At 33.9% G+C, this 26,905-nt stretch overlaps 1 protein-coding gene across 7 annotated transcripts in view; it reads left to right on the top strand.

The window, feature by feature from the left end:
* Window positions 1–26,905, top strand: part of IQCE (IQ motif containing E) — a 181,969-nt gene that overhangs the window by 21,763 nt on the left and 133,301 nt on the right. For 6 of the 7 annotated variants that reach the window (XM_031941151.1, XM_031941136.1, XM_031941131.1 and 3 more), the window contains 3 exons: window positions 7,065–7,112; window positions 8,029–8,074; window positions 19,449–19,577. In XM_031941151.1, coding sequence (XP_031797011.1) covers window positions 7,110–7,112; window positions 8,029–8,074; window positions 19,449–19,577 — 178 coding nt within the window. In that variant the 5' untranslated portion in view covers window positions 7,065–7,109. Of the gene's footprint in view, window positions 1–3,075; window positions 3,187–7,064; window positions 7,113–8,028; window positions 8,075–19,448; window positions 19,578–26,905 lie in introns of those variants that run through there. The other variant, XM_012542829.3, reaches the window with a different exon arrangement.

The raw sequence follows: 26,905 nt of genomic DNA on the forward strand, positions 1-26,905 counted from the left end.
ACAGTCAAACCTTGGTTTTTCACAAGTCTGACAATGTTGTACACATTTTCCTTGAATTGGAAAAGAAGGCTGTTTTCTAAACATCTGCCCCATTTTAGCTGAAGTACTACTTTAGCCCTTTAACAGTTTCCTTGTCTATTTTTGTACTCACCCTAATTTCTGGGTCAAGGAGACTTTTCCGTTGAAATCAGTATCAGAGACTTTTCTACTGAAATCAGGATCAGAAGCTTTTCCACTGAAATCAGGATCGTGTCAGCTCCATATTTGGATGCCAAAAATGTAATGTTCTTCCCAAAATGTAATGTTTTCTTGTTGTGTTTTCTTGGGGTCTCTGGAGGCAGCCTTCATTTCAGTTCAGTAATCACTACAAGTGCAGCCAGGTGTTAAAGTCCAAATCCTTTATTATCTCCTTCAAAATCTTATCTCCTTCACTTGGGGCTTGGTGAGTTTTCTTAGAGGCCAATCTCTTTCCTTGGTTCTGAGAGCTTGAGCTCCCGCCTGCCTTCTCTGGCTTCTGAATCTTTCCAAATGTCTCTGAATCTCTCTGGCTGAGGCTTCTAGCATATATGCTGCATGCTGAATACAAACCAAATCATTATATCACTAGGAAGTCATTATTTGTTGTAGGAGTAAATCAGTGCTAAACTAGATTTAACCATTGTCTCCTCAATTCCATTTAGTACCTTGTTTCAAGTTCTGGCCTAGAACTTCTTCTTGTAGGATTACATCAATCATACTGAACCATGCTAAATTAGATAACTATTGTCTCTGTCAATTCCATGGACTCAGCACCTTGTAAGAATCCTTTGTTTCAAGTTCAGAGTTCTGGCCCATAACAATCATCCTTTCCAAACTCTACTATTCTCTTATTCTCCACCTTAACTCTTTCCCTCCAGTGACAAACTACAGCTCTGCCTCTGGAATTCCCATTTCATAACTAAAGAGCTTACTCTTTTTTCCTTCTGCAATTCTCAAAGTTGGCTTCCCTGAGATGATATTACATCTGTGGCTATCTTTTCCATTACTGGTTGCATTGCCTCTCATTTCTTCCAACACATTCGTCTTTGAGGAGAAATTGAAATACTGTTTTATTCTCATTGCTATTTCCATATTTTCCCTCCACTCCCAGGATTTAACAACTTCTCTTTGGAAATTCACTCTTATCTAAATTCATTATCCAATGTACAATCTATGGTTCTTTTCAACTAGTTCCCATATCACTTTTCTTCTCAAGAAAGTCAGTACTTGACTCAAAGACTTTCTCACTGTCTCAACCCCTTATTCTCTTACATAAGGGGACTTAAGGATTAGTTAATTAATGATATTCAAACACCTCAGATATCCAGTTTCCCAATTTCTTCCAATTTCTATGACCTACCATTCCTCTACTTCCCCTTCCAGAATCCCCTAGGCAACCCAGTCTTCATCTCACCATCATCTCTGAGTATTTTACTTCAGTGATAAAGAACAAGCATGCTACAAGAGAAAATTCTTTTTATCAAATCATAACCTCCTGTTATTTGCATTGCTTTACTACTCCTAAACTGTTACCTTCACTGTGAAGGTAAACATTTTACTCCTCAGTTTATCACTTTTGCTTCAATTTCCTTCTTTAATAATCTTGATCATTTAAGTCTAACGCTACTATTCTCTCCTTCCTAGATTTTTGCTCTCGTGTCTTATGACTCTCACACCTTTGTCAAATCCTTAAATTACTTCTGTCTTCTCTCTCCTCAATACATTCTCCAGTTAGCTGCCAAAGTGCTCTTCCTAAATCCAGATGATGCTGAGAAACTATGAGATATGGAGAGGGGGAGTTGAGGGTTCTTCTTTTGAATGGCATTAGTCTTGTCTTTCCTTTAAAAAAATTTTGGGGGCCCTAGTCTTTTCAATGAAGTAAGAGGTTATTATAATTTCCTATAAATATTAAGGTTGGGGATACAGTTCATAGGATAATAGATAAGAGCTGAAAAGTATCTTGGATTCTAATCAGGTTGGAAGCTTGAAAGAAGAAAACATTTGGAACAATCATTGGAGAATTTTCTAGGGGATTGAAATTGTAGCTCAAGAGATTTGTCAAGAAAGGATTAGGTTTAAGTTGTCTTGATATGTCCAGATCTGTGATTTCATCAGTATAGAAACTCCCTTTACTAATATAGATCAGTAACTGATAAATAATACTTATAGTTGTCTGAAAACATTGAGAAGAGAAGTAACTTATCCATTCTCCCATAGCTAGTCCATGTTAGAGGCAGAATTTGAATACAGGTCTTCCTCAGGGCTGGCTCTAACTACCACTAAACCACCCTATTTCCTAAAATTACCTTTTATAACCATAAATTTTTAATGGGTAAAATCAACTTAATGGTGTTTTAATAATGAAAGTTCAAGGGAGAAAGAAATGAATAAGATATGCCTGAATCATAGAATCATAGATTTAGATCTGGAACAGACTTTAGAGGCTGTTGAGTTAAACCCCTTTCTCATGTTATAAATGAAGAAATGGACTGAGGGGTTAAATAACAGAGGACATCACCTTAATATAGTTAACTCTCAAGCCTGCTAGGAATTGCAGCACCAGTTTGAAATCTTGTAGTATGCATACATCCTCCATCCAATCCCTTGCTGTCCAGTTATGTTCTAGGAGAATTAAGAGGGATCTAGTTACCTAGACTTGTATAAGGGTATATTTGTGGAGTTTCATATGTCTCACTGAATTTCTAATTAGGAGTTTATATTTTATGTTCCTTCTTTTTATCCAATAGTTTAAATTAAAAAGGGTTGGTTAGAGTAGTTAAGTCTTGAAGTTATCTCTAGGTTAGATTGCAAAATAATGTAACTTCACAATAATGAGATTGAGCCTTTAATTTGATCATCAAAGGAATTATCAACACTGAAGCTGGCTTGCTTCACTGACATCAGATTTTTTACTCATCTTTTCCACAAAACCGTCAAGTAAAGGTTCCAGAAATTGAAAGTAAGGGTGTAGAAATACTTTAACAGTATGCAAATACCCTGATTTTTTTTTTTTTTTTTTTTTTTTGGTCTTTTGTCTTCCTCCTGTGAAGCAACCCATCATGTCCGTGTTTAGGCATTGTGCATAGAGTTATCACAGCAGGGAGAAGAATGATTAACTGAAGAGATGTAGTAATATGTTAATAAAGGAGCTGAGTAATAACATGATAGGTATGCTACAAGGAATTCTTCCTTTGGGAAATTAAACACTGTATGTGGTACTTGTCCTCCTTCTATCTGAAACTGTGTCAATAAATGATGTCTTTCATTCTCCTCTTTTACCTCTACCCACTAACATTTCCTTAATTCACCAGGTTCTCATTTTCATCCTTTTAAAAAAACCACTCTTCTAATCAAGTAGAGATGATGACCAGAAAAAACCATGAAAAGAACAGAAACACTGAAATTGACTGCAAAAGCAATAAGCATAGACTTTTATTTAGAATGTTGGAATCAGTCAGTCAATGGAAGTTTATTAAGTGTCAAGGGTCTGTATTAGGTGATAGATATAATGACAAAAGATTAAACAGTCTCTGCCCTGAAGAAGCTTATTACATTCTACTGGAAGAACTTAAATATGAGATTGAGGAATCTTCTCAGCCCATTGAAGGTGCTTTCATTTGAATAATTTGGAGTGTAGTGCATCTAGAGTCAGAAGGCCTAGGTTCACATCCCATTTCCACTTACTACTTTCAGTGTGAATAAGGAACAGATACTTTCACCTTCCTGGCCCTGGGTTTCTTCAGCTGTAAAATGAAAGAATTGAACTAGATAATCTCAGAGGTTTAGCTCTAAGTCTTACGATTTGGAATCACAAAGGAAGAAGGTTGTTACAGTTATTATATTGTATCTGGAACTATGAAACATATCATAGTGTTTGATATTTGGTAACTTAATTAAATTTTGAACAGAAACAAGCTTTCAGAAATTACTGGGCAGATAAAAAAAAATTAGTAGTTCTTAACATAATGTACTTTACCTCAAAATAACTTAAATCCTCATCATATGTGAATGTTTTAATACTAATCTTAGTTTCAAGCCAACTAAGTGACCATCCTTCTTTCCTTGTTGGCATAATGGCCATTATGAGATTCTTTCTTTTTAGGGTCAATTAAGGTGTAGAATTTTTAGGGACACTATACCAAAAGCTGGGACAGATGGATTCCCCTAGTAGATACTGCAATTACCTTATATTTTTTTCTTTGTTGAAATGTTTATGCATAATCTTCCAATCAGACATTTGCTTGGCATGAGTTGAACATTTTGACTGTTTAAGGTCAGCACTTAATGCTGAAGATCAGGTTTTATAGCGGATGTTTTTATTTCTGGATATTATCCAAATTCAGGTAATAATGAAGTGGTAAAAAGCACCATTGTGAATTTTTTTTTTTAAAGGCACCAGGATAAATAAATTTGGGAGAGTAATAGTTGTAAAAGAATATTTTATAAAAATAGCATAATAGAGATTCAGTTTGTGGCATAAAGAAATTGTCACAGACATCCATCACAGGTTATAAAGGATTGTTATTCTAGTTACATGAAAATAGCTTCACAGGCTCAAGCAATTACAACCCCAAAAACAGTTATACTCAATGAGCAAATTGATTTGGGAAAACACAATTTTTTAACAGTGAGTAAAGAAGTAGCTGCAAGATCTGTGGTGTAATGGGGAGAAACCAAAGGAGAGTTGGGAAAATAAAAGCAGGATAAAGGAAGAGCCAGGTCGCTTCCACCTAACTGACCAGGTCCAAGACCTGTCTAAAGATAAACCAATCAAATCTCAAATGTTGTGACTGTTTTTAAAGATACTAACTAGGCAGTTTCAGAGTTGGAGTTCTAGGCATTGGAGAACATATGAGCCTATTAAAGAGTTTTGGTCTCATATATTAAGAGTTTCACCTTTTTAGAAACAGAATAATCTAGGAGAACTAGATTCCTTTTTATATTTAATTATGATTGATAATAGCATGATGGGCTCCTTTTAGCATAGTTTAGGGTATACATCAATAACATATTATAATTGTCAGAAATATGTAGCAACTATAAAATTGATCAGCTATAACAATTGCCACACACATCTGAATAAATTTTATAGGAAGAATAAAATGATCGTACTATGCATGAAATATAAATAGTTAACTTAATTGATGATTTTTTTTATCAACTTGCATACATTTGAAATGCATTAGTACTCTAACAGTGTGTTATTACCTGGACTTGAATAGTATACATAAGACAAAGCATGTCTCATGAAATATAAAAATCTATTATAAAATCTGAATATAACATTGTTAGTCTTAAAATATGGTTGTTCTAATCTTCAGCACTTGGTGATAAAGCAATCTATTATATTTAAACGGATTGAAAATCTTCCATCTTCTCTGTTTCTGAGAGACTGAATTAGCAGTGGGTATAATGACATATTCTTCCATGTGAAAAATGTGTTTTTTTTTCCTACTTGGCAATCCAGTCTTGACAACATACTCAGCTAATATGTTATCTCTAAAGATTAGGAATGGAAAAGGACCTTCATAAATAGAAGTCTCTTGTTAAACAATGTGGTAATGTCACTGAGTTTTTAAGAAAGAATTTTCAACAAGTGTTTTAACAGAAGAGGTTCCTTTGTGGCTTATCTCATCACCAACTTCATTGAAGAAGAAAATAAGAGCAACTCTTGTTTAAAACAAAACATTTTTATTTAGAAGTAATTTAAAATCAGAACTATAAAGACTTCTAGGGTTTTCATAGACAATTGTTAATTTATTTCATTGCCATTAAATTACTATATGAAGCAGTTTTCTTTTTCTCTATACTGATAGCAAAATTGAACAAGCTAGCAGATATTTGGCCTATGAGATTTTCTTCTTTTCAGATCAGTGTTTTGAGAGTCTGAGAGCAGAAAGAGACTGCTTTAGAATCAGGAAGATGAATTGAGTTCAAGTCCTTTCTACCTTTAACATAGATTCTTCTGAAACTCAAGATGGTTAATTTACTGTTCTGGGGAACTTTCTTTGCCTTTATGGTACAAATCTATTGAATGAATGAAAAACATTTATTTAGGGTTTTTTTTTAATGGATTATACAGATATGGAAATAGTCATCATCCTCTCAAGAGGCTTATATTCTGTTATTCACTCTTTGCAGTTGTCTTTTAGACATGTCAGACTTATTGTAACCCCATTTGGGATTTTCTTGATGATGATACTCAAGTGATTTGCCATTTTCTTCTTTACCTCATTTTACAGATTTTGCAGAAATCGAGGCAATGAGACTTTTAAGTGACTTGCCCAGGATAGTAGCTAGTCTGAGCCCTGATTTGAATTTAGAAAAGATGTCTTCCTGATTTCAGGCCCAGGTTCTTCCACAGTGCCACCTAGCTGCCCAATTTATCTTCTGATAGATACCAATTAGTGTGGTCACCAGGATAGGGAGTTTTGGCCTTGGAACACCTAGACCAGTGAGAGTCATTTCATTTCCATATCATTTTCTGGAGAAATGGTAGTACTGATTCTCTTATTCTTCCCAAAGCAGTTTGTGGAAAGGGGAAAAGACTACTGATCCTAAGAAAGGCCGGTTAGCCAGATGCATAAGGCAGAAAGCTCCTTGGGATATTAAATATGACCTGGGGCTGGCTAGTTGTATTGGGTTAGATGAGTTTGAATGCACTCTTTTGTCAATCAAGATCAGCCACAGGTTGGGAATTCTTAAAAACTGAGTATATTAGTTCTTTTTGGGAGGAGAAGGGAAAAGGGGTCTCTGGATTTCCACTCTGGATTGTGTTATTCCAGGTAGGGTAGGGGTGAGGAGTGGCAGGGCCTATGGCAGGATGTCAGGGATGGATGAATGGATGGATGGATGAATGGATAACATTGGAAGAAAGAGTTTGCTTATTGAAAGTTTCCTAGATTAGTGTGTGTATTCCCAGGTCTGGTTCCTTCTCTTAGTATAGTTAAATAAACTGTTGCTAGCTTAGGAGATTTTATGAAATGGGTGCATTAGGAGCCAAGTTGGATTCATAAAATGATGGTGTACACATCTCTTTTTTCTAGGGAGATGACAGTCTATCTGCGATTACCTACGAATCAGACTTAGAGATGGTAAGTGTACACTTTCCAATCAGCTGTATGCTTCAGTACCCTGGCAGATTCACTCTTGCAAACATCCTAGACAGTTCTTTGGTCCCATTTTTTACTATGTATAGATCAGGTTCTAAAGTAAAAATTTAAAATATTCCCTTTGAGTTTGGGAAAAAGAATCAAGTTTGAGATGCTAAGAGGAATACAAATTGAATAAATAAAATTGTCAACATTTCATCTATAAGCATGAATACTTTTCATTAGCAGAGTTCAAATAAATGATAAAAGTTCATTGTCTATTAGAAAATAAGAACATTCAAATTTCAGGCAAGAAAGACTGATGTTCTCATGATGTCTTAATTTCTACAGATATATAACGAGCCACTTTATTATGTTGGAAATAAAGTCTCAGAATACTTTTTTTTTTTTTTTTTTTTTTTTGCTTTTGTTGCTTCTTCATTAATAGGGCTTATACTTGATTATAGGGGTAGTAGCTTGCTATATTGAGAGCAGTAGGAGAAGCTGCCAATTATAACTACTTAGTTATTGTGGACAAGGAGTTGTGGAGTTGTTGAGATCCTTTTTTGCGTAGCATTCTAATCTGCATAATTCTTTTTAAGTTGTCATGCTTTCTACTTTTCCTTTGTATTATTATATATGTGTCTTTGAATTCCCATTTAGTTTTAGGATTAGGTGAGAGAACTAAATCTGATCTCCTTTTGATAGATCATTGTGTTGTAAGCCTTCTTTTTTGTTCAGTCATCTCCTTTAGGTCAGATAAATCAATTGCCCATATTTTTGCAATGAGACTTCTTCTGACATATTACTGCAACTTATTCTGAACTCTTTTACAGGCCACATATTAAGTGATTCAGTAGTGGTACTGTTTTTGTAAAAGAAAAACACATGTTTTCACATCATTTCTTCTGCCTTTCAGAAATCAAAAAAGAAAACTTTTCACAAATATCCACCAAGATCACCAAGTAAGTATGATACAGTTCTTTTCCTCTGATCATATATGTATAGAGACACCCAAGAAATGTTTTACATTGGAAGTGTTGTGTGTTTTTTCATTAAACTGTCCTTCACAAGTGACCTAGGTAGTATGTCAAAATAATTTCTTTCTGCAGATAAGTGAAATCAGACAGCTCAATTAGCTGACTTATCTTTATAGTATACTCTGGAGTGAGACTTAGGCATTCATTGAATTGTATCATTTTAGAGTTGGGAGCAGTGTCAAAAGTCATCTAGTCCAACTTCTCTGGAAATCCTGATTTCCTTAACTGATTCTCCTTACCTGTTGCCTACCGCATAATTCATGCTTTCATCACCTATCTCTTAAATGACTTCAATAACTTCCAAGTTACTCTCCTTTTCCCATTCTGTCTCATTTTTTCACTTCATCTTTCCCATAGCTTTCACAACGATCTTTCCTCCTAAAGTGATGTGTTGGTCATGTCACTCCCATGTCCAGAAACATCAATCAACTTTGTGCCTCTAGGATGAAATAGAAACTCTTCAGCCTAGCAGTTGAGGTTATCCATGGTTTGGCCTCAGCCAACCTTTCAAATTTTATTTCATGATATTCCCCTTCACCTCATTTCTATAATAGTTATAGAAATATAGCTACTCTATTTGTAGTAGATTTCTGACAGAAAAATATTCTGTAACTACTGTTTCTGTGAGTACATGTTGTCACTGAGAGCTAATCGTATCTCCTGACTACCTGTTAAAGGCTAACACTTGAATGTAGGAAGCTGTGGTTATAAGGTACCTTAAAACCTGTAGAAGTATTAGCTGTATTTTAGGGGCCCAAATTATGAATGTGGTTGCGAATTGTGGGAATGACCCGAGGGCATGCTATGTGTAATGTATGTAATAATTATATTTGTGTCCATTTTGCCTGTTCCTACAGAATAGCAATTCCTGGAGGGCAGAGAATATTTTATTTGTCTTTGTATTCCAATTCCTCAGGGACATTGCCAAAGTAATTCACCATTTGGTGGCTATATGAGCTTGTCTAATCTTGGGTAACTGGCATAACTTTTGAGAATCTTTGTATCATGGTGAAGAATGATACTTTAGTGTAAAATTTCCTGATATTGAAAATTTTTTTTAAAATATTACTTTAGTGACTTTTTTCTTCATATTTTATTATTTTCCCCAGTTTACACATAAAAATAATTTTTGACATTCATTTTTTAAAAAAATTAAATTGCAAATTCTCTTTTTTCCCTTTCTAAGAAGGCAAAGCAGTTTGATATAAGTCATCCATGTGCAGTCATGAAAAACATTATCTTATTAATTATATTGTAAAAGAAAACACAAAAGACATTTTCTTAAAGTTTTGAAAAGTGTGTTTTGATCAGTTCTTTCTCTAGATTTTGATAGCATTTTTCTTCATAAGTCCTTTGAAATTGTCTTGATTCATTAGTGTTGTTGAGAATAGCTAAGTTCTTGATGCTGAGTGAAATGAGCAGGACCAAGAGATCATTATATACTTCAACAACAATACTATATGATGACCAGTTCTGATGGACCTGGCCATCCTCAGCAACGAGATCAACCAAATCATTTCCAATGGAGCAGTAATGAACTGAACCAACTATGCCCAGAGAAAGAACTTTGGGAGATAACTAAAAACCATTACATTGAATTCCCAATCCCTATATTTATTCCCACCTGCATTTTTTATTTCCTTCATAAGCTAATTGTACAATATTTCAGAGTCTGATTCTTTTTATACAGCAAAATAACGTTTTGGTCATGTATACTTATTGTGTATCTAATTTATATTTTAATGTATTTAACATCTACTGGTCATCCTGCCATCTAGGGGAGGGGGTAGGGGGTAAGAGGTGAAAAATTGGAACAAGAGGTTTGGCAATTGTTAACGCTGTAAAGTTATCCATGCATATAACGTGTAAACAAAAGGCTATTAAATAAATTAAAAAAAAAAAAAAGAGAGAGAGAATAACTAAGTTCTTTGATTCAGCAGTGTTTCTGCTGGCCTATATTCCAAAGAGATCTTAAAAGGAGGAAAGGACCCACCCATATGTACAAAAATATTTGTGGCGGCTCTTTTTGTAGGGGCAAGAAACTGGAAACTCAGTGGATACCCATCAGTTGAAGAATGGCTGAATAAGTTGTGATATATGAATGTTATGGAATATTATTGTTCTATAAGAAATGATTAGCAGGTGTCTCTGCTGGGCTTATACCCCAAAGAGATACTAAAAAAGGGAAAGGGACTTGTATGTGCCAAAATGTCTGTGGCAGCCCTGTTTGTAGTGGCCAGAAGCTGGAAAATGAATGAATGCCCATCAATTGGAGAATGGTTGAGTAAATTGTGGTATGTGAATGTTATGGAATATTATTGTTCTGTAAGAAATGACCAGCAGGACGAATACAGAGAGGATTGGCGAGACTTACATGAACTGATGCTGAGCGAAATGAGCAGAACCAGGAAATCATTATATACCTCAACAGCGATACTATATGAGGATGTATTCTGATGGAAGTGGATTTCTTCAACAAAGACAAGATCTAACTTTGTTTCAATTGATCAAGGATGGACAGAAGCAGCTACACCCAAAGAAAGAACACTAGGAAATGAATGTAAACTGCTTGCATTTTTGTTCTTCTTCCCGGGTTATTTATACCTTCTAAATCCAATTCTCCCTGAGCAACAAGAAAACTGTTTGGTTCCGCGCACATATATTGTATCCAAGATCTACTGTAATCTATTTAACACGTATAGGACTGCTTGCCATCTTTGGGGAAAGGGCGGAGGGAGGGAGGGAGGGGAAAAATCGGAACAGAAGTGAGTGCAAGGGATAATTGTAAAAAATTACCCTGGCATAGGTTCTGTCAATAAAAAGTTATTTAATTAAAAAAAAAAAAAAAAAAAGGAAATGATTAGCAGGATTATTTCAGAGAGGCCTGGAGAGACTTACAGGAACTGATGCTAAGTGAAATGAGCAGAACCAGGAGATCATTGTACATAACAACAAGATTATACAATGATCAATTCTGATGGACTCTTTCCAACAATGATATGATTTAGACCAGTTCCAATGATCTTGTGATGAAGAAAGCCATCTACATCCAGAGAGAGGCCTGTGGGAACTGAATGTAGATCATAACATAACATTCTCATTGTATTTAATGTTGTTAGCTCGCATCTTCTTTTTTTACTCATTTTTTTCCTTTTTGATCTGATTTTTCTTGTGCAGCAAGAGAATTGTATAAATGTTTACACATATTGGAGTTAACATTTTAACATGTATAACATATATTGGATTGCTTGCCATCTATGGGAGTGAGTGGGGGGAAGAAAGGGAAAATCTGAAACACAAGGCTATCCAAGGGGTCAATGTTAAAAAATTATCTGTGCATATGTTTTAAAAATAAAAAGAGAATAGCTAAATAATTTATAGTTGATCTTCATACAGTATTGATGTCACTGTGTACATTGTTCTCCTAGTTCTGCTCATTTCACTTTGCATTATCTGTTCACATAAGTCTTTCCAGGTCATTTTTTATAGCATGACAGTATTCCATTACAATCATTTAGCCCAACTTGTTTAACTGTTCCCAATTGATGGGTATCTTCTCAATTTCCAATTCTTTGCCACCACAAAAAGAACAGCCACAAATATTTCTTTATATATAAAGGTTCCTGTCCATTTTTGTTTCTAATTTCTTAGGAATATAGAACTAATAGAGGCATTGCTAGGTCAAAGGGTATGCATGATTTTATGGTCCTTTGGGCATAGTTCCTAATTGCTCTACAGAATACTATTTCACAATTTCACCAATAAATTAGTCTCTGAGTTTTCCCACATCCTCTTCCAACATTTGTCATTGTTGTTTTCTGTCATATTAGCTAATCTGATAGGTATGGAGTAGCACCTCTGAGTTGTTTTAATTTGTATTTCTTCAGTTGATAGTGATTTTGAGCATTTCTCCCCCAATAACTATAGATAACTTTGATTACTTCATCTGAAAACTGTTTATATACATCCAAAGAAAGAACACTGGAAATTGATTGTAAACTGCTTGCATTTTTGTTTTTCTTCCCAGGTTATTTATACCTTCTGAATCCAATTCTCCCTGTGAAACAAGAGAACTGTTCTCCCTGTGAAACAAGAGAACTGTTCCGTTCTGAACACATATATTGTATCTAAGATATACTGTAACCTATTTAACATGTATAAAACTGCTTGCCATCTGGGGGAGGAGAGGGAGAGGAAAAATCGGAACAGAAGTGAGTGCAAGGGATAATGTAAAAAATTACCCTGGCATGGATTCTGTCAATAAAAAGTTATTAAAAAAAGAAAAAGAAAAGAAAAGAAAACTGTTTATATACTATGACCATTGGCCAAATGGGGAGTGATTTGTTTTCTTATAAATTTGATTCAATTCTCTACATATTTGAGAAATGAGGCCTTTATCTGGGAAACTTGCTATAAATTTTTTTTCACTGTTATAAATTACTAACTATATTTCCCATTATCCTATGTTTCCTTCTGTTTATCCAAATTTTCTTTCTTCTTTTACCTTGTCCATCCTTAAAGTGTTTTCCTTCTGATTATTAACCCTTATAATCCACCCTCCTTTCTGTCAGCACCCTATCCTCCTCTTATCCCCTTTCCTTCTTACTTTCCTGTAGGGTAAGATAGATTTCTGTATCCAACTAAGTATGTTTGTTATTTTCAGCCATTTCCAATGAGAATAAGATTCAAGCTCTCTGCCCTTCCCCTGAACTCTCCAAGACCCTTTTCTCCTTCTGTAAAAACTCTTTTTGTGCCTCTTTTATGTGAGATAATTTACTCCATTCTATCTCTAACTACCTTTCTTCTCCCAGTGAATTCTTCTTTCTCACTCCTTAATTTAAATTAAAATTTTAAAGGTATTATCCTATCATTCAATTCATGACCTCTGTCTGTGTATAATACTACTTGTCTATGTATAATACTCCTTCTGACTGCCCTAATGATGATAATGTTCTTAGGAATTACAAATGTCTTCCCATGGAGGAATGTAGCTTAACCTTACTGAATCCTTTTATGATTTTTCTTTCCTTGTTATCTTTTTATGCTTTTCTTGAGTCATGTATTTGAAAGTAAAATTTTCTATTTAGCTCTGATTTTTTTAATCAAGAATGTTTGAAAGCCCTCTATTTCATTAAATATAAATTTTTACCCCTAACGGATTATATGCAATTTTTCTGGGTAAATCTTGGTTCTTAGTTGTAATCCTAGTTCCTTTGTCCTCTGGAATATCAGAATTCAAGTCTTCCAGTCTTGAAATATAGAAGTTACTAAATCTTGGATTGTCCTGCCTGTGACTCCACAGAATTTCTGACTATATGCAGTATTTTCTCCTTGAACTTGGAATTTTCATTTTGTCATCTCTTTTAGGAGATGATTGGTGAATATCTACTCAATTTCTTTCCATTTCTGTTTTACCCTCTGGTTTTAGACTATCAGGACAGTTTTTCTTAATTTCTTGAAAGGTAGGCTTTTTTTTTTTTTTTTAATTGATCATGGCTTTTAGATAGCTCAATGTTTCTTAAATTCTTCTGAAACAATAATACGGTAACAGCAAAATTGTGTGATGCTTTTCTCAGTAATACAATGATCCAAGACAGTTCCAAGAAACTCATGGTGGAAAATGATCTCCATATCCAGAAAAAAAAAGAATAATGATTTCTGAATGTAGCTTGAAGCATACTCTTCATGTTTTTTTTTTATTTTTTGTGTTTTGTTTGTTTATTCATATTTTTTCCCCTTATGATCTATTTCTTCTTTCACAATATAACTAATGTGGAAATATGTTTAGCACAGTTGCACACATATAACCTATATTAGATTGCATGACATTTTGGGGGGAGGGAGAAAATTGGAATTCTAACTCTTATTAAAAGTGTCTTAACATGTAATTGGAAAAAAAAAATACTGTTTTTTTTTTAAATTATTTTTCCTGAATCTATTTTACAAGTCAGTTAACTGTTTTATCCAATAAGGTATTTCACAGGTTTTTTTCTTCTTTTTTTTTTTTTTTTAAACTTTGTTTTATTGTTTCTTGAAGTCTCATGGAGTTATTAGCTTAACTTACTTGGTTCTAGTTTTTAAGGAATTATTTTCCTCATTGAGCTTTTGAACTGCCTTTTTTATTTGTCCAATTCTACTTTTTAAGGAGTAATTTTCTTGAGTGAATTTTTGTTCATCTTTTTTCCATTTGGGAAATTCTGTTTTTAAAATAGTACTTCTCTTCAGTAAATTTTGTGCCTCTTTTAGCATTTGGTGTATTCTGTTTTTTTGAGGAGTTCTTTTCTTCTTTGTGTGTGTGTGTGTGTATCTACCAAACTGTTAACTTTTTTCATGATTTTCTTTACATCACTCTTATTTGTTTTCTCAGTTTTTCCTGTTCCTCACTTTTATTTGAGATTTAAAATCCTTTTTGAGTTCTTGCAGAAATTTTCTTTGAACTTGAGATCAATTCACATTTTTCTTTGGGAAATGGGGTGGAAGGGATGAGGACTTTTGATATAGCAATTTTGACTCAAATATAGCAACAATTTGGATATAGCAAAATTTGACTTTTTTTTTTACTAGCAAAAGATAAACTTTTTTCTATACTTTTTATTGCTGGGTGTGTTATCCTGTCAGGAGTAGAAACCTCTGAAAGGCTTCTAAGGATAAAAAGGGCAAGTTAAGAAGTTGATACACTCTTTTATCCTAAAGTTCTAGTGAATAAACTGAAGGTTGTGAAAAGAATTGTTTATTCAAAATTGGGACTCTCTTGAACCTCTCTCTCTTACCATTCCTTTTTTAGTCTCACTGATTTGGGCCCTTACCCTCACCTCTTCTGTGATGTCATATTTTCCCTGTCTGGGTCACTTTTTCTCTTTTTCTTTTTTTGTTTCTCTGGCTTCCTCTTTTCCCTCAGGTAATAATCATTTTCCTTTTCATTCTTTTCTTTTTAAAATTTCTACTTGTAATTGTTCAAAATATGGAAGAGATTTATAGTTTTAAATGTTTGTTTTATTTTCCAAATTCTTAATTTTTAAAATCAGGTAAGTAATTATATCTCAGATTAAAAAAATTAAAATTTAAAAAAGCATTTTTTCCACTTATTATACAAAGATTTTAGCACTCACCCCTGTAAGACCCTGAGTTCTTTTTTCCCCCTACTTCCCTTACCTTCTCCCTCTCCAAGACAGCAAGCAATCTGATATAGATTATACATGTACAACCATTCCAAACATACTCCTATATTCATCATGTTGTAAAAGAAAAATCAGAACTAAAAGGAAAAACCATGAGGGGAAAAAAGCAAACAAAAAATAAAAGATGAAAGTAGTTTGCTTCAATCCACATTCAGTGACATTTCTCTATCTGGATGTAGATGCTGTTTTTTCCCCTAAGTCTATTGGAATTGCCTTGGGTTGCTGAATTACTAAGAAAAGTCTTATCATAGTTGATCATCACATAATCTTATTGCTGTGTACAATGTTCTCCTGGTTCTGCTCACTTTACTTATTAGTATCTTTTCATGTAAGTATCTCCAGGCTTTTCTGAAATCATCCTGCTCATCCTTTCTTACAAAATAATATTTCATTGCAATCATATACCATAACTTATTCACTCATTCCCCAATAGACATCTACTCAATTTCTAATTCTTAGCCACCACAAAAAGAGCTGCTGAAAACATTTTTGTGTATGTGGGTCCTTTTCCCTCTCTTATGATCTTTTTAGGATATAGATCCAGTAGTGACACCGCTAGATCAAAAAATATGCGCTGTTTTATAGCCCTTTGGGCATAATTCCAAATTGTTCTCCAGAATAGGTGAATCATTTAACAATTCTACCCACATCCCCTCCAATATTTATTATCTTTTCCTGTCATCTTAGTCATTCTGATAGGTGTGAAATGGTATCTCAGAGTTGTTTTAATTTGAATTTTTCTAACTGTTCTTTTTTTTTTTTTTTTTTCTAACTGTTCTTTAGAGCATTTTTTCATATGATTTTAGATGACTGATTTTTTTTTATTTTTTATTACAGCTTTTTATTTACAAAATATATGCATGGGTAATTTTTCAGCATTTACAATTGCAAAACCTTTTGTTCCAACTTTTCCCCTCCTTCCCCCACTCCCTCCCCCAGATGGCAGGTAGACCAATACATGTTAAATATGTTAAAGTATATGTTAAATACAATATATGTATACATGTCCAAACAGTTATTTTGCTGTACAAAAAGAGTCAAACTTTGAAATAGTGTACAATTAGCCTGTGAAGGAAATAAAAAATGCAGGCAGACAAAAATAGAGGGATTGGGAATTCTATGTAATGGTTCATAGTTATCTCCCATAGTTCTTTCCCTGGGTGTAGCTGGTTCAGTTCATTACTGCTCTATTGGAACTGATTTGGTTCTAAATGGCTTAAATTTTGAAGATAGTTTTCAGCATTCATTTTTGTAAGATTTTAAACTCCAAATTTTTACTCTTTCCTTCCGTATTGCCCTCTTCCCCAAGACAGTAAACAATCTGATATGTACAATCATTTTAAACATAGTTTCATATTAGTCATGTTATGAAAGAAAAACCAGAAGGGGAAATCCTTAAGAAAGAACAAAAAAGTGAAAACTGTATAGTTTGAGCCTCATTCAGTCTCCGTAGTTCTTTCTCTGGATGCAGATGTCTATTGCAAGTCCATCCCAAGTCTATTAGAATTGCCTTCGATCACTCTACTGCTGAAAAGAGCTAAGTCTGTCCTATACAGAGTCTGAGAAAAAAAGGGTACTAAGGGACAAATATTAAGAGGAAGTACATGCTTGGTATGGGGAGTACCATAATAGGATTAGTGGTCAGGTGTTAAAATAGGATTGAGTGGTCAGGTGTTACTGTCACCTCGTAGTCTAATTTGGTGGGAGTACAGAGTTCAGCTTCTATCACTATTTTGCCATTTCACAAGTGTTATAATCATCTCTCTTCCTAACTTCCCTGTTTTGGTTGAGGTTCACTCAGTCATCCATTTAAAATCTTGTAGTAATCCTTGAGTTTTCCTTTTCCTTCACCCCTTCTATCAAATTAGTCATCTATTTATGTTCTGCCTCTGAACTTTCACATTTAGGCTTCCACTTTTACCACCACCATCTTAATTAGGGCTCTTTATACCTTTTATCTACATTTTTGTAGTAGCCTTCTAATTAACTGTTCTGCATGCCTCTAGTTTCCCTCCTCTATCAATCATACAGCTGCCTGAGTAACCTTCCTAATGTATATTTTTTATTCTGTTATTTTTCTCTTACTTTAAAACTTTGTCTAGTGATTATTCCATTGTCAAATGAGTAAAATGCAAACAGTTCAGCTTGGTTTTCAAAACCTTCTATAATTTAGCTTTAGTCTCCTTTTTCATTATATTTCACAATACTTCCCTTCAAGTATTCTTATGCTCCAGCTAAATGGACAGTTGACACTTTTTAAATCTCATTGTATTTTCTCCTAGCTCTAAGAATTTTTTTCCCCCATTTCTGAAGCAGACACTCTTACACATTCTGAAATCTTTCTTTTGAAGGCCTAGCCCTGGACAGCTATCTCTATGAATGAAGCTTTTCTTGATCCTTTTAGCTAGAAATGTTTTCTCCTATATTTCACAGAATCTCAAAGTTGAAAGAGACCTAGTCCAACTATTTATGAAAGGGATCTTTTATACAATATAACGACCACTAATGTTTAACCAGTACCTGCTTAGAGTATTCTTATGTGGAGCAACCTGCTAGTTCTGGCAGTGCATTCTACTTTTGGATAACTTTGTTAGGATTTTTTACATTACCTGAAGCCTAAATTTTCCTCCTTCCAACTTATGCCCATTACAGCACCTTGTTTGTCCTTTCTTATTCATTTAGTCATTCTTTGCCTTTTATCATAGTTACGTGTATACTTATTTGTTCCCTTCCCTGACCCTTTCTTTAGATGATAAGTTCTTTAAGGGGTAAGGCCAAGTGTTATTTTCATCTTTGTGTCTCCAGCACTTAATGTTGAACAAGTAGTATATATAATGTGAATTGATGATATGACTCTCTTTGTAGACCTCAATTGGTTTTCTCCCCACAATAGGTCAACCCTTAGAAGAAGAACACCCAATTCTTTCTGGAACTTAATATTTCTTTAACTATATTTTAATATCTAATTCTCTGACTTAAATTTTATTTTCATATATAAATAGCTTATTTTTCATGTACATATGGTGTGAATAATATTATTGGATGTCTTAAAGCATAGCTAATCAGATAATTAATCAGATTAATAGTAGCTTCTTTATCCTCCTTCATAGCCTCTATATCATTACTGAAATAACTTGATATGCTAAAACTGTCATTTGCATATAAGTAAAAGATATGTTTTTATAATCAAATTTAGAATAATATTTATGAATACATGTGATATATATCTGTCCTATTTTACATTTAATATTATTGTAAAATGCATATTACCAACTCAGTTAACTGTTTATGAATCACTTACTTAGGAGTTATCTATAGTACAATTTAAATTATATTTTGACTTCCTTTTGCATCATGGTAAATTCTGTCTGGCGTGTACTTGGGGAGTACAGATTCATTTTTATATTAGCCTGAGCCAGATTTAATTAAAAAGGTAAACTACTCCCTAAGAATATTATATTTTAGGATCAATTTTATTTTCTATTATTATTTTATATTATTCTCCATTAAAATAAATCTGAGAGTTCGCTGTATCATTAAATAAAAAGATCATGTGAGTATGGGGTTAAAATGTGCAAATATTCACATTTTTAAACTTTCTCAGTTTTGAATCATCTCTCTGGTCTTTCAGCTATAATGTTCATTTTCTCATTATTATCCCTGAAAGAGTAAGCATTTGAGGGTGTTATGAATATTCAAGCTGGATCAAGCTAGCTTTATTTGATTAGACACTCCTTTTGGCTTTTGTATTTGGTCTTTATAAACATCCAAATACAGGTTTTCAAAAGCAGTCACCTTATAAAAGATATAAAATATATTATATAGAACTTGGTCTCTTTGAATTATGATACTTGACATGTAGAAAATAAAGGAAAAAGTAAGCAAACTTTTTTTTTTTTTTTTTTGCTTTTTGAAGGGAAAATTGTTTTTCTGAATTTTTCTTAGCTTATTTATACATTTATAGTTCTAAATTCATATAACTATTTTGAGTAGAATAATTTTGCCTGAAGGTATTATCTTTATACAAATTTTATTTTATGCAAAACTTTTGTTCCACAGCAAATTTATTGAGGGGAAACATGGTATTTTATCACTCCAACATCATCTATTTTGTTTTTTAGAGTCTCCCTATCATACTAAGCCTAAACAGATTGCGTCTTGGAGATATTTAAAGGCAACAGGGACAATGCCTCTTAGTGGCAGGATGGCTTTAACCCCACAGAAGCTATGGCTTGGACCCTCAAAACAAGGTATGTGACTACTTCAGTTCATTGCTTCCCTGCTTAGAAATTCCCCTAGAGTGATTTCTGAAAATTTGGAAAATGATCTAAAAATGCAATTTATTATTAGAGATTGCAGCTCATCCTAATGGTTTAAACATTAGATAACTTTTATTTACTTGTAAAGCATTTAGCATGTCATGACTTATAAGATATGATGTTCTCTCAAACTAGATGACTATACACTGCTTTGGGATAATATGAATTTAGGAGAATTGACACAGCTTCCCTTAACCCAGAAATTGGTCAGCTAATATAGGGTAAAGCTTGCCCTATGTTGTCCTGATAGTATCACATTAAATTCATGCTGTTATCTTCTCAGGAAAGTTGACTTGGCCTACAAAATCAAATTGAGGACTTAGGACATGTGTGGACTAACCTCAAAATATTTGAAAGAAGTATTAGGAATTAAAAGTCAAAAGTATAAACATTCTTTAACAGTGGCGAGCTTGTCAGTGAAGATAAAAGTCACTTTTCATGAGTTAAAACAATAGAACCTTTAGATTTATTGTGACCTTTGGCAAAGTGAGATTTTGGCAGATAAAGAATGGATGCAAAAGCATGATTTATCTCTGTCAGGACTTATAGGATAAGAAGACAGGATTAAACAGAGACTAGTAGTGAATGTTAAGAACAACATAAAAGATTTTTTAAGCCATTTTTCTGGGGGTGAGAGAATGACTAAAGAAGGGATAAACCATTTCTCTGGGTGAATAGGAAAATAACACAATGGAGAGAAGACAAAATTATTCAACTTTTGTGTTGCTTTCATTTACTCTGGCAAGTACTATGATCATTGGTCAATCCAAAGATTGAAAATAATTAAAAATTGAGAGATAAAAATAATTTGTTTAATTATTTTCAGCTGTATCATTCTTGTGACACCCCCCTCCCCCAATTTGGGCAGAGATACTGGAATAGTTGGCCCTTTCCTTCTCTAGCTCATTTTACAGATGAAGAAGCTGAGGCAAACAGGGTAAAATGACTTGCCCTGGGTCCTACAGCTAATGTCTGGCTGAATTTAAACTTATGAAGATGAATCTTCCTGACTTTCAGACCAGGCACTCTATCCGCTATGCCATCTAGCTGCCCTTATACATACATATGTACATACATATACATATACATGTATATGTATACATACACACACATTTTTAAACAGAGAGTTGAAATACAGGATAAACAAAAAGTTAATAGCTCTTGAGGAGTTCAAATTACCAGCCCCAGACAAAACTACCTCCTAGGGTATTGAAAAGAACTAGTTTTTTAAAAAGTGAAAAAGATAGAAACTATAGAAAATAGAACTGTGAGTGACTATAATTTTTTGCAAATTCTGGAAAAGGTTTTTTTTTTTTTTTTTTAAGTGAAAAGAATAGAATCTATTGAAAATAGAACTGAGTGACTATAATTTTCAACAAATTCTGGAATACTTTTTTTTTTGCTGAGGCAGTTGGGGTTGTGACCTGCAACTTGCCCAGGGTCACACAGCTAGGAAGCATTGCCTGAGGCCAGATTTGAATTCTGATCCTCTTGTTTTCAGGGCCAGTGCTCTATCTACTGCGCCATCAAGCTCTCCCCTGGAATACATTATTAAAAGGATAGTTTGTGAACATCTGCAAAGGGAAACTATGATCTTAAAGAGTTAACATGGTCTTGATCAAACATCATGCCAAATCTCATTTTCGTTTTTGATAGCATTACTAGATTGGTAGAGAAGTCTATAAAATAATCACAAGAACAATGATAGCTGATTTTATATAACACTTTGAATTCTGCAAAGTATTTTATATGCACCATTTCATATGACCCTAACAATAACTCTGTGAAGTAGATACTACAGGCATTTTTTTCCCCATTTTACAAATGAGAATAATGGGACTCAGAGATTGTAACTTTCCTATAGTTACATGGCTAGCCCATGGCAGATGCCAAGGCGGAGATTTGACCCCAAATTCTTATGACTCCAAATTGAGCATTCTAATCACCATAGCAGTATCTTTTGTGTTCTTACTTGTGGAGTAGATGGAGAGAGAGATAGAGTAGAAGACATCAGAGTGACACCTACTGAGAGCTAGTGAAGTGATGAAGGCCAAAGAGTACCCATTTATGACTTAAAGTCAAGGAAGAAGAAAGCCTTGAATAGATAGAGAAGTCTGTCCTCAGCTCTGTTCTGTTTAAGATTTTTACCACTGAGCTAAACAAATTTGCAGATAACACATGAAGCTTAGACATAGTAAGTCTAGTAAGTGTAAGTAAGAATATCAAACTATTTTAACAGATGGAAATCATAGTCTGAATCTAATTAAGATAAAACATTTATCTAACAAAGTAAATGAAAAATCTTGTTTAGTTTGAAAAAAAATTCACAAATACAAGATTGGCGAGGCTAGTTCTTGTGAAAATAATCTGGAGTTTTTATTAGACTGAAAACAGAGAAGTTTAAAAAAACTCCATTAAGCCTTAAGGGGCATTAAGAGGTTTAGTACCTTTGCCATGGAAGACAGTGATCTTGTACTGTACATATATGCAGGATGGTGCTCAGTTTGGAGCATTATAGTGACAATCTAGAGTGCATCCAGTAGAAAGCAATCAGGATGGTGAGGTGATCATGCCAGATGAAAATGGGTTGAAGAAACTGGGATGGTACACACTCAATTGTGTATAGAAATCTATCTTAACCGTAAAAGTAAGTAGGAGAGGAAGGGGATCTGAGAAGGGAGGAGGATGATAAAAGGAAGGGAAGACTGTGGAAAGGGGAAGAAGTTACAAACAAAACACTCTTGAGAAGGGACAGAATGAAAAGAGAAAATAGAATAATCAGAGGGGGAATATAGTTAGCAGTAGTAATTGTGAAAAGAATTTTAAGCAAATTTTTCTGATAAAGGCCTCAGTTCTCAAACATATAGAAAACTGAGTCATATTTATAAAAAGTAAGAGCCATTCCCCAATTGACAATTAATCAAAAGATATGAACAGTTTTCAGATTAAGTGATCAAAGTTTTTTATAATGATATAAAAAAATTAAGTAACTCTATTGATTGGAGAAATGGAAATTAAAACAATTCTGAAGTAGTATCTCATATCTTAGATTGGCTAATAGGCCAGAAAAGGAAAATGACAAATGTTGAAGGGAATGTAGGAAAAATGAGACATTAATGGATTATTGATAGAATTACAAATTGATTCAACCTTTCTATAAAGTATTGAAACTATGTCCAAACTAGCTATAAAAACATAAAAACCATTTCTCCTAACAATACTACTATTAAACATATATCTTAAAAGATATTTTATTTAAAAAGGGAAAAGGACTTATATGTACAAAAATATTTATAGCAGCTCTTTTCTCAGGGCAAAGAATTGGAAATTGAGGGGACATCTATCAATTGGGGAATGGCTGAACAAATTGTGGTATGTGATTATGATAGAATACTATTGAACTATAAGAAACGATGACCAGCAAAGGATATGAATAGACAATTTTCAAATGAAGAAATTAAAACCATTTCTAATCATATGAGAAGGTGCTCTAAATCACAATTGATCAGAGAAATGCAAATTAAGACACCTCTGAGATACCACTACATACCTCTCAGATTGTCTAAAATGACAGGAAAAGATAATGACAGATGTTGGAGGGGATATGGAAAAGCTGGGACACCGATGCATTGTTGGTGGAACTGTGAACAGATCCAGCCATTCTGGAGAGAATGGAGAGAGTTCTCTGGAGAGAACTATGTTTAAATAATTTTCAAACTGTGCATACCCTTTGACCCAGCAGTGTTTCTATTGGGCCTGTATCCCAAAGAGATCTTGAAGAAAAGGGACCCACATGTGCAAAAATGTTTGTGGCAGCCCTTTTTGTAGTGGCAAGAAACTGGAAACTGAATGGATGCCCATCATTTGGAGAATGGCTGAACAAGTTTTGGTATATGAATGTTATGGAATATTATTGTTCTTTAAGAAACAATCAACAGTATGATTTCAGAGAGTCCTGGAGAGATTTACATGACCTGTTGCTAAGTGAAACAAGCAGCAACATCAACACAATCAATCAATTCTGATGAACGTGAATCTTTCCAACATTGAGATAATTATCTATTATCTCACTATTCCAGTGATCTTGTGATGAAGAGAGCCTCTACACCAAGAGAGAGGACTGTGGGAACTGAATGTGAATCACAAAATAGCATTCTCTTTTTGTTGTTGTTTGCTTGCATTTTGTTTTCTTACTCATTTACTTTCTTTTTTTGATCTGAATTTTCTTGTGTAGCAAGAGAATTATATAAATATGTTTATACATATTGGATTTAACATATATTTTAATATGTTTAACATTTTGGATTGCTTGCCATCCAGGGGAGAGAGTGGGGGGAAGGAGGAGAAAATCTGAAACAAAAGACTATGCAAGGGTCAATGTTGTCAAATTATCTGTGCATATATCTTAAAAATAAAAAACTTAAAAAAAAAAAAAGAAAAGAAAAGAAAAAGAAATGATGACCAGGATGCTCTCAGAAAAGCCTGAAAAGACTTCCATGCACTGATGCAAGGGGAAATAAATGTGCTGTGGACAAAGTAACAGCAATATTGTAATTGTGAATGACTTGACTAGCAATACTGACGGTGTCTGAATACAAATTGAAGCATACTTTTTTTTTCTTTTTTTTAAATTTATTTAATAGCCTTTTATTTACAGGTTATATGTATGGGTAACTTTACAGCATTAACAATTGCCAAACCTCTTGTTCCAATTTTTCACCTCTTACCCCCCACCCCCCTCCCCCAGATGGCAGGTTGACCAGTAGATGTTTAATATATTAAAATATAAATTAGATACACAATAAGTATATATGACCAAACTGTTATTTTGCTGTACAAAAAGAATCAGACTCTGAAATATTGTACAATTAGCTTGTGAAGGAAATAAAAAATGCAGGTGGGCATAAATATAGGGATTGGGAGTTCAATGTAATGGTTTTTAGTCATCATCCAGAGTTCTTTCTCTGAGCGTAGCTGGTTCAATTCATTACTGCTCCATTGGAAATGATTTGGTTGATCGCCTTGCTGAGGATGGCCAGGTCCATCAGAACTGGTCATCATATAGTATTGTTGTTGAAGTATATAATGATCTCCTGGTCCTGCTCATTTCACTCAGCATCAGTTTGTGTAAGTCTCTCCAGGCCTTTCTGAAATCATCCTGTTGGTCATTTCTTATAGAACAATAATATTCCATAATATTCATATACCACAATTTATTCAGCCATTCTCCAACTGATGGGCATCCATTCAGTTTTCAGTTTCTAGCCACTACAAAGAGAGCTGCCACAAACATTCGTGCACATACAGGTCCCTTTCCCTTCTTTATAATCTCTTTGGGATATAAGCCCAGTAGTAACACTGCTGGATCAAAGGGTATGCACAGTTTGATAACTTTTTGAGCATAGTTCCAAACTACTCTCCAAAATGGTTGGATTCGTTCACAACTCCACCAACAATGCATCAATGTCCCAGTTTTCCCGCATCCCCTCCAACAATCATCAATATTTTTTCCTGTTATCTTAGCCAATCTGACAGGTGTGTAGTGGTATCTTAGAGTTGTCTTAATTTGCTTTTCTCTGATTAATAATGACTTGGAGCATCTTTTCATATGACTAGAAATGCATACTTTTTTTTAAACTTTATTTTATTATATATTTTTGGGGGATTGGGAGGGTTCTTATGTTTTTTTCCCACATAATGACTTTTATGAAAATGTTTTGCTTGACTTCACATGTGCCTTCTCAATGGAGTGGGGTGAAGAAGGAAGGGAGAGAATCTGGAACTTCAAATGTTAAAAACAAATGTTAAAAATTATTTTACATGTTTTACATGTTACTAGGGGAAATAAAATACTAAACAATGAAAGAACAAAAAGAAATCGAAATGATTAGTCTTAGAAGAAAAGGAAGAAAGGAAACAACCATTTATTAAGTATGTGCTAGATGACAAGTACTATCTTAAGCATTTCATAAGTATCTTTTTGTTTGTTTTTTGCTGAGACAATTGGGGTTAAGTGACTTGCCCAGGGTCACACAGCTAGGAAGTGTTAAGTGTCTGAGACCGGATTTGAACTCATGTCTTCCTGACTTCAGGGCCAGGGCTCTATCTACTGGGCCACCTAAGCTGCCCCACTTTATAATTATCTTAATAGTTAATCCTCATTATAGTTCTGAGAGGTAGGTACTATAATTGTCCTCATTTTACAGTTGAAAAAACTGAGACAAACAGAATAAGTTTCTGAGGCCATATTTGAACTCAGATCTTCCTAACTCTAGGTCCTGTGTTCTACCATTGTATCATCTATTTATATGGATATGTGATACTTGTCTTAAGTTGAAGAGTTGACATGTTAAAAAAAGAATAGAGCAAATCTAGGAGCAGTGGATGGAGTAGGAGAGCAATGTAGTTTTGATGCAAGAAAAAACTTTATAGCAGCTAATAAATAGAATATATAAAATAGTCTGTGATAGTAGAATGGGCTGCCACCAGGAGGTTGTGTATTCTCCTTCATTAGAGGTCTTCTAGAAAAGATTAGAGGATATCACTCTTGGGAAATGTTGTATAAAGGTACCCTTTTTCGGGTACAGGTTGGAATAGATGGACTTTCAGGGCCCCTTACAATTATGATAGTGAAATTTTTTTACTTCAGGTATTCATGTTATTCTATAGCAAATTGAAAGTAAGATATGATGTGGGGTCACTGCTCACTTAGGAATTAAGAGTGATTCCTGCTCAATAAAAGTTAAATTAACTATAGTCTTCTTAGATTTACTGAAGAAAGACTTTTAATATAGTCAGTAAATCTTTACTGAGTTTATATTTGCCTACTTCCTCAAACTTTTAATTTTTTTCATTTATTTTTTTCTTTTAATCACCACAGGATAATCACTTCAGTTTTTAAAACCTTATATAAATTCTAATTCCTCTTTATTATGTCTTATACATGAGTTACTTACTTTTTTTGGCTGTGGTAATTATATTTTAAGCTTAAATATTTTGAATATCAGCATGTTAATTATCCTTTAGAAAGAAGGATTTGGGAAGCTAGATGGCACAGTAGATCAGCGTGCCCAGATCTGAGATTAGGAAGATTTTATCTTCCTAATCTCAGATCTGACCTCAGACACTGTATGACCCTGGGCAAGCCACTTAATTTTGTTTGCCTCGCTTTCTTTGTTTATAAAAATGAGCTGGAGAAGGAAGTGGCAAACTACTAAAAATGTATTTGTCAAGAAAATCCCAAATAGGTCACAAAGAGT

This window comes from Sarcophilus harrisii, chromosome 1 (assembly GCF_902635505.1).
Source record: "Sarcophilus harrisii chromosome 1, mSarHar1.11, whole genome shotgun sequence".
Taxonomy (NCBI): domain Eukaryota; kingdom Metazoa; phylum Chordata; class Mammalia; order Dasyuromorphia; family Dasyuridae; genus Sarcophilus; species Sarcophilus harrisii.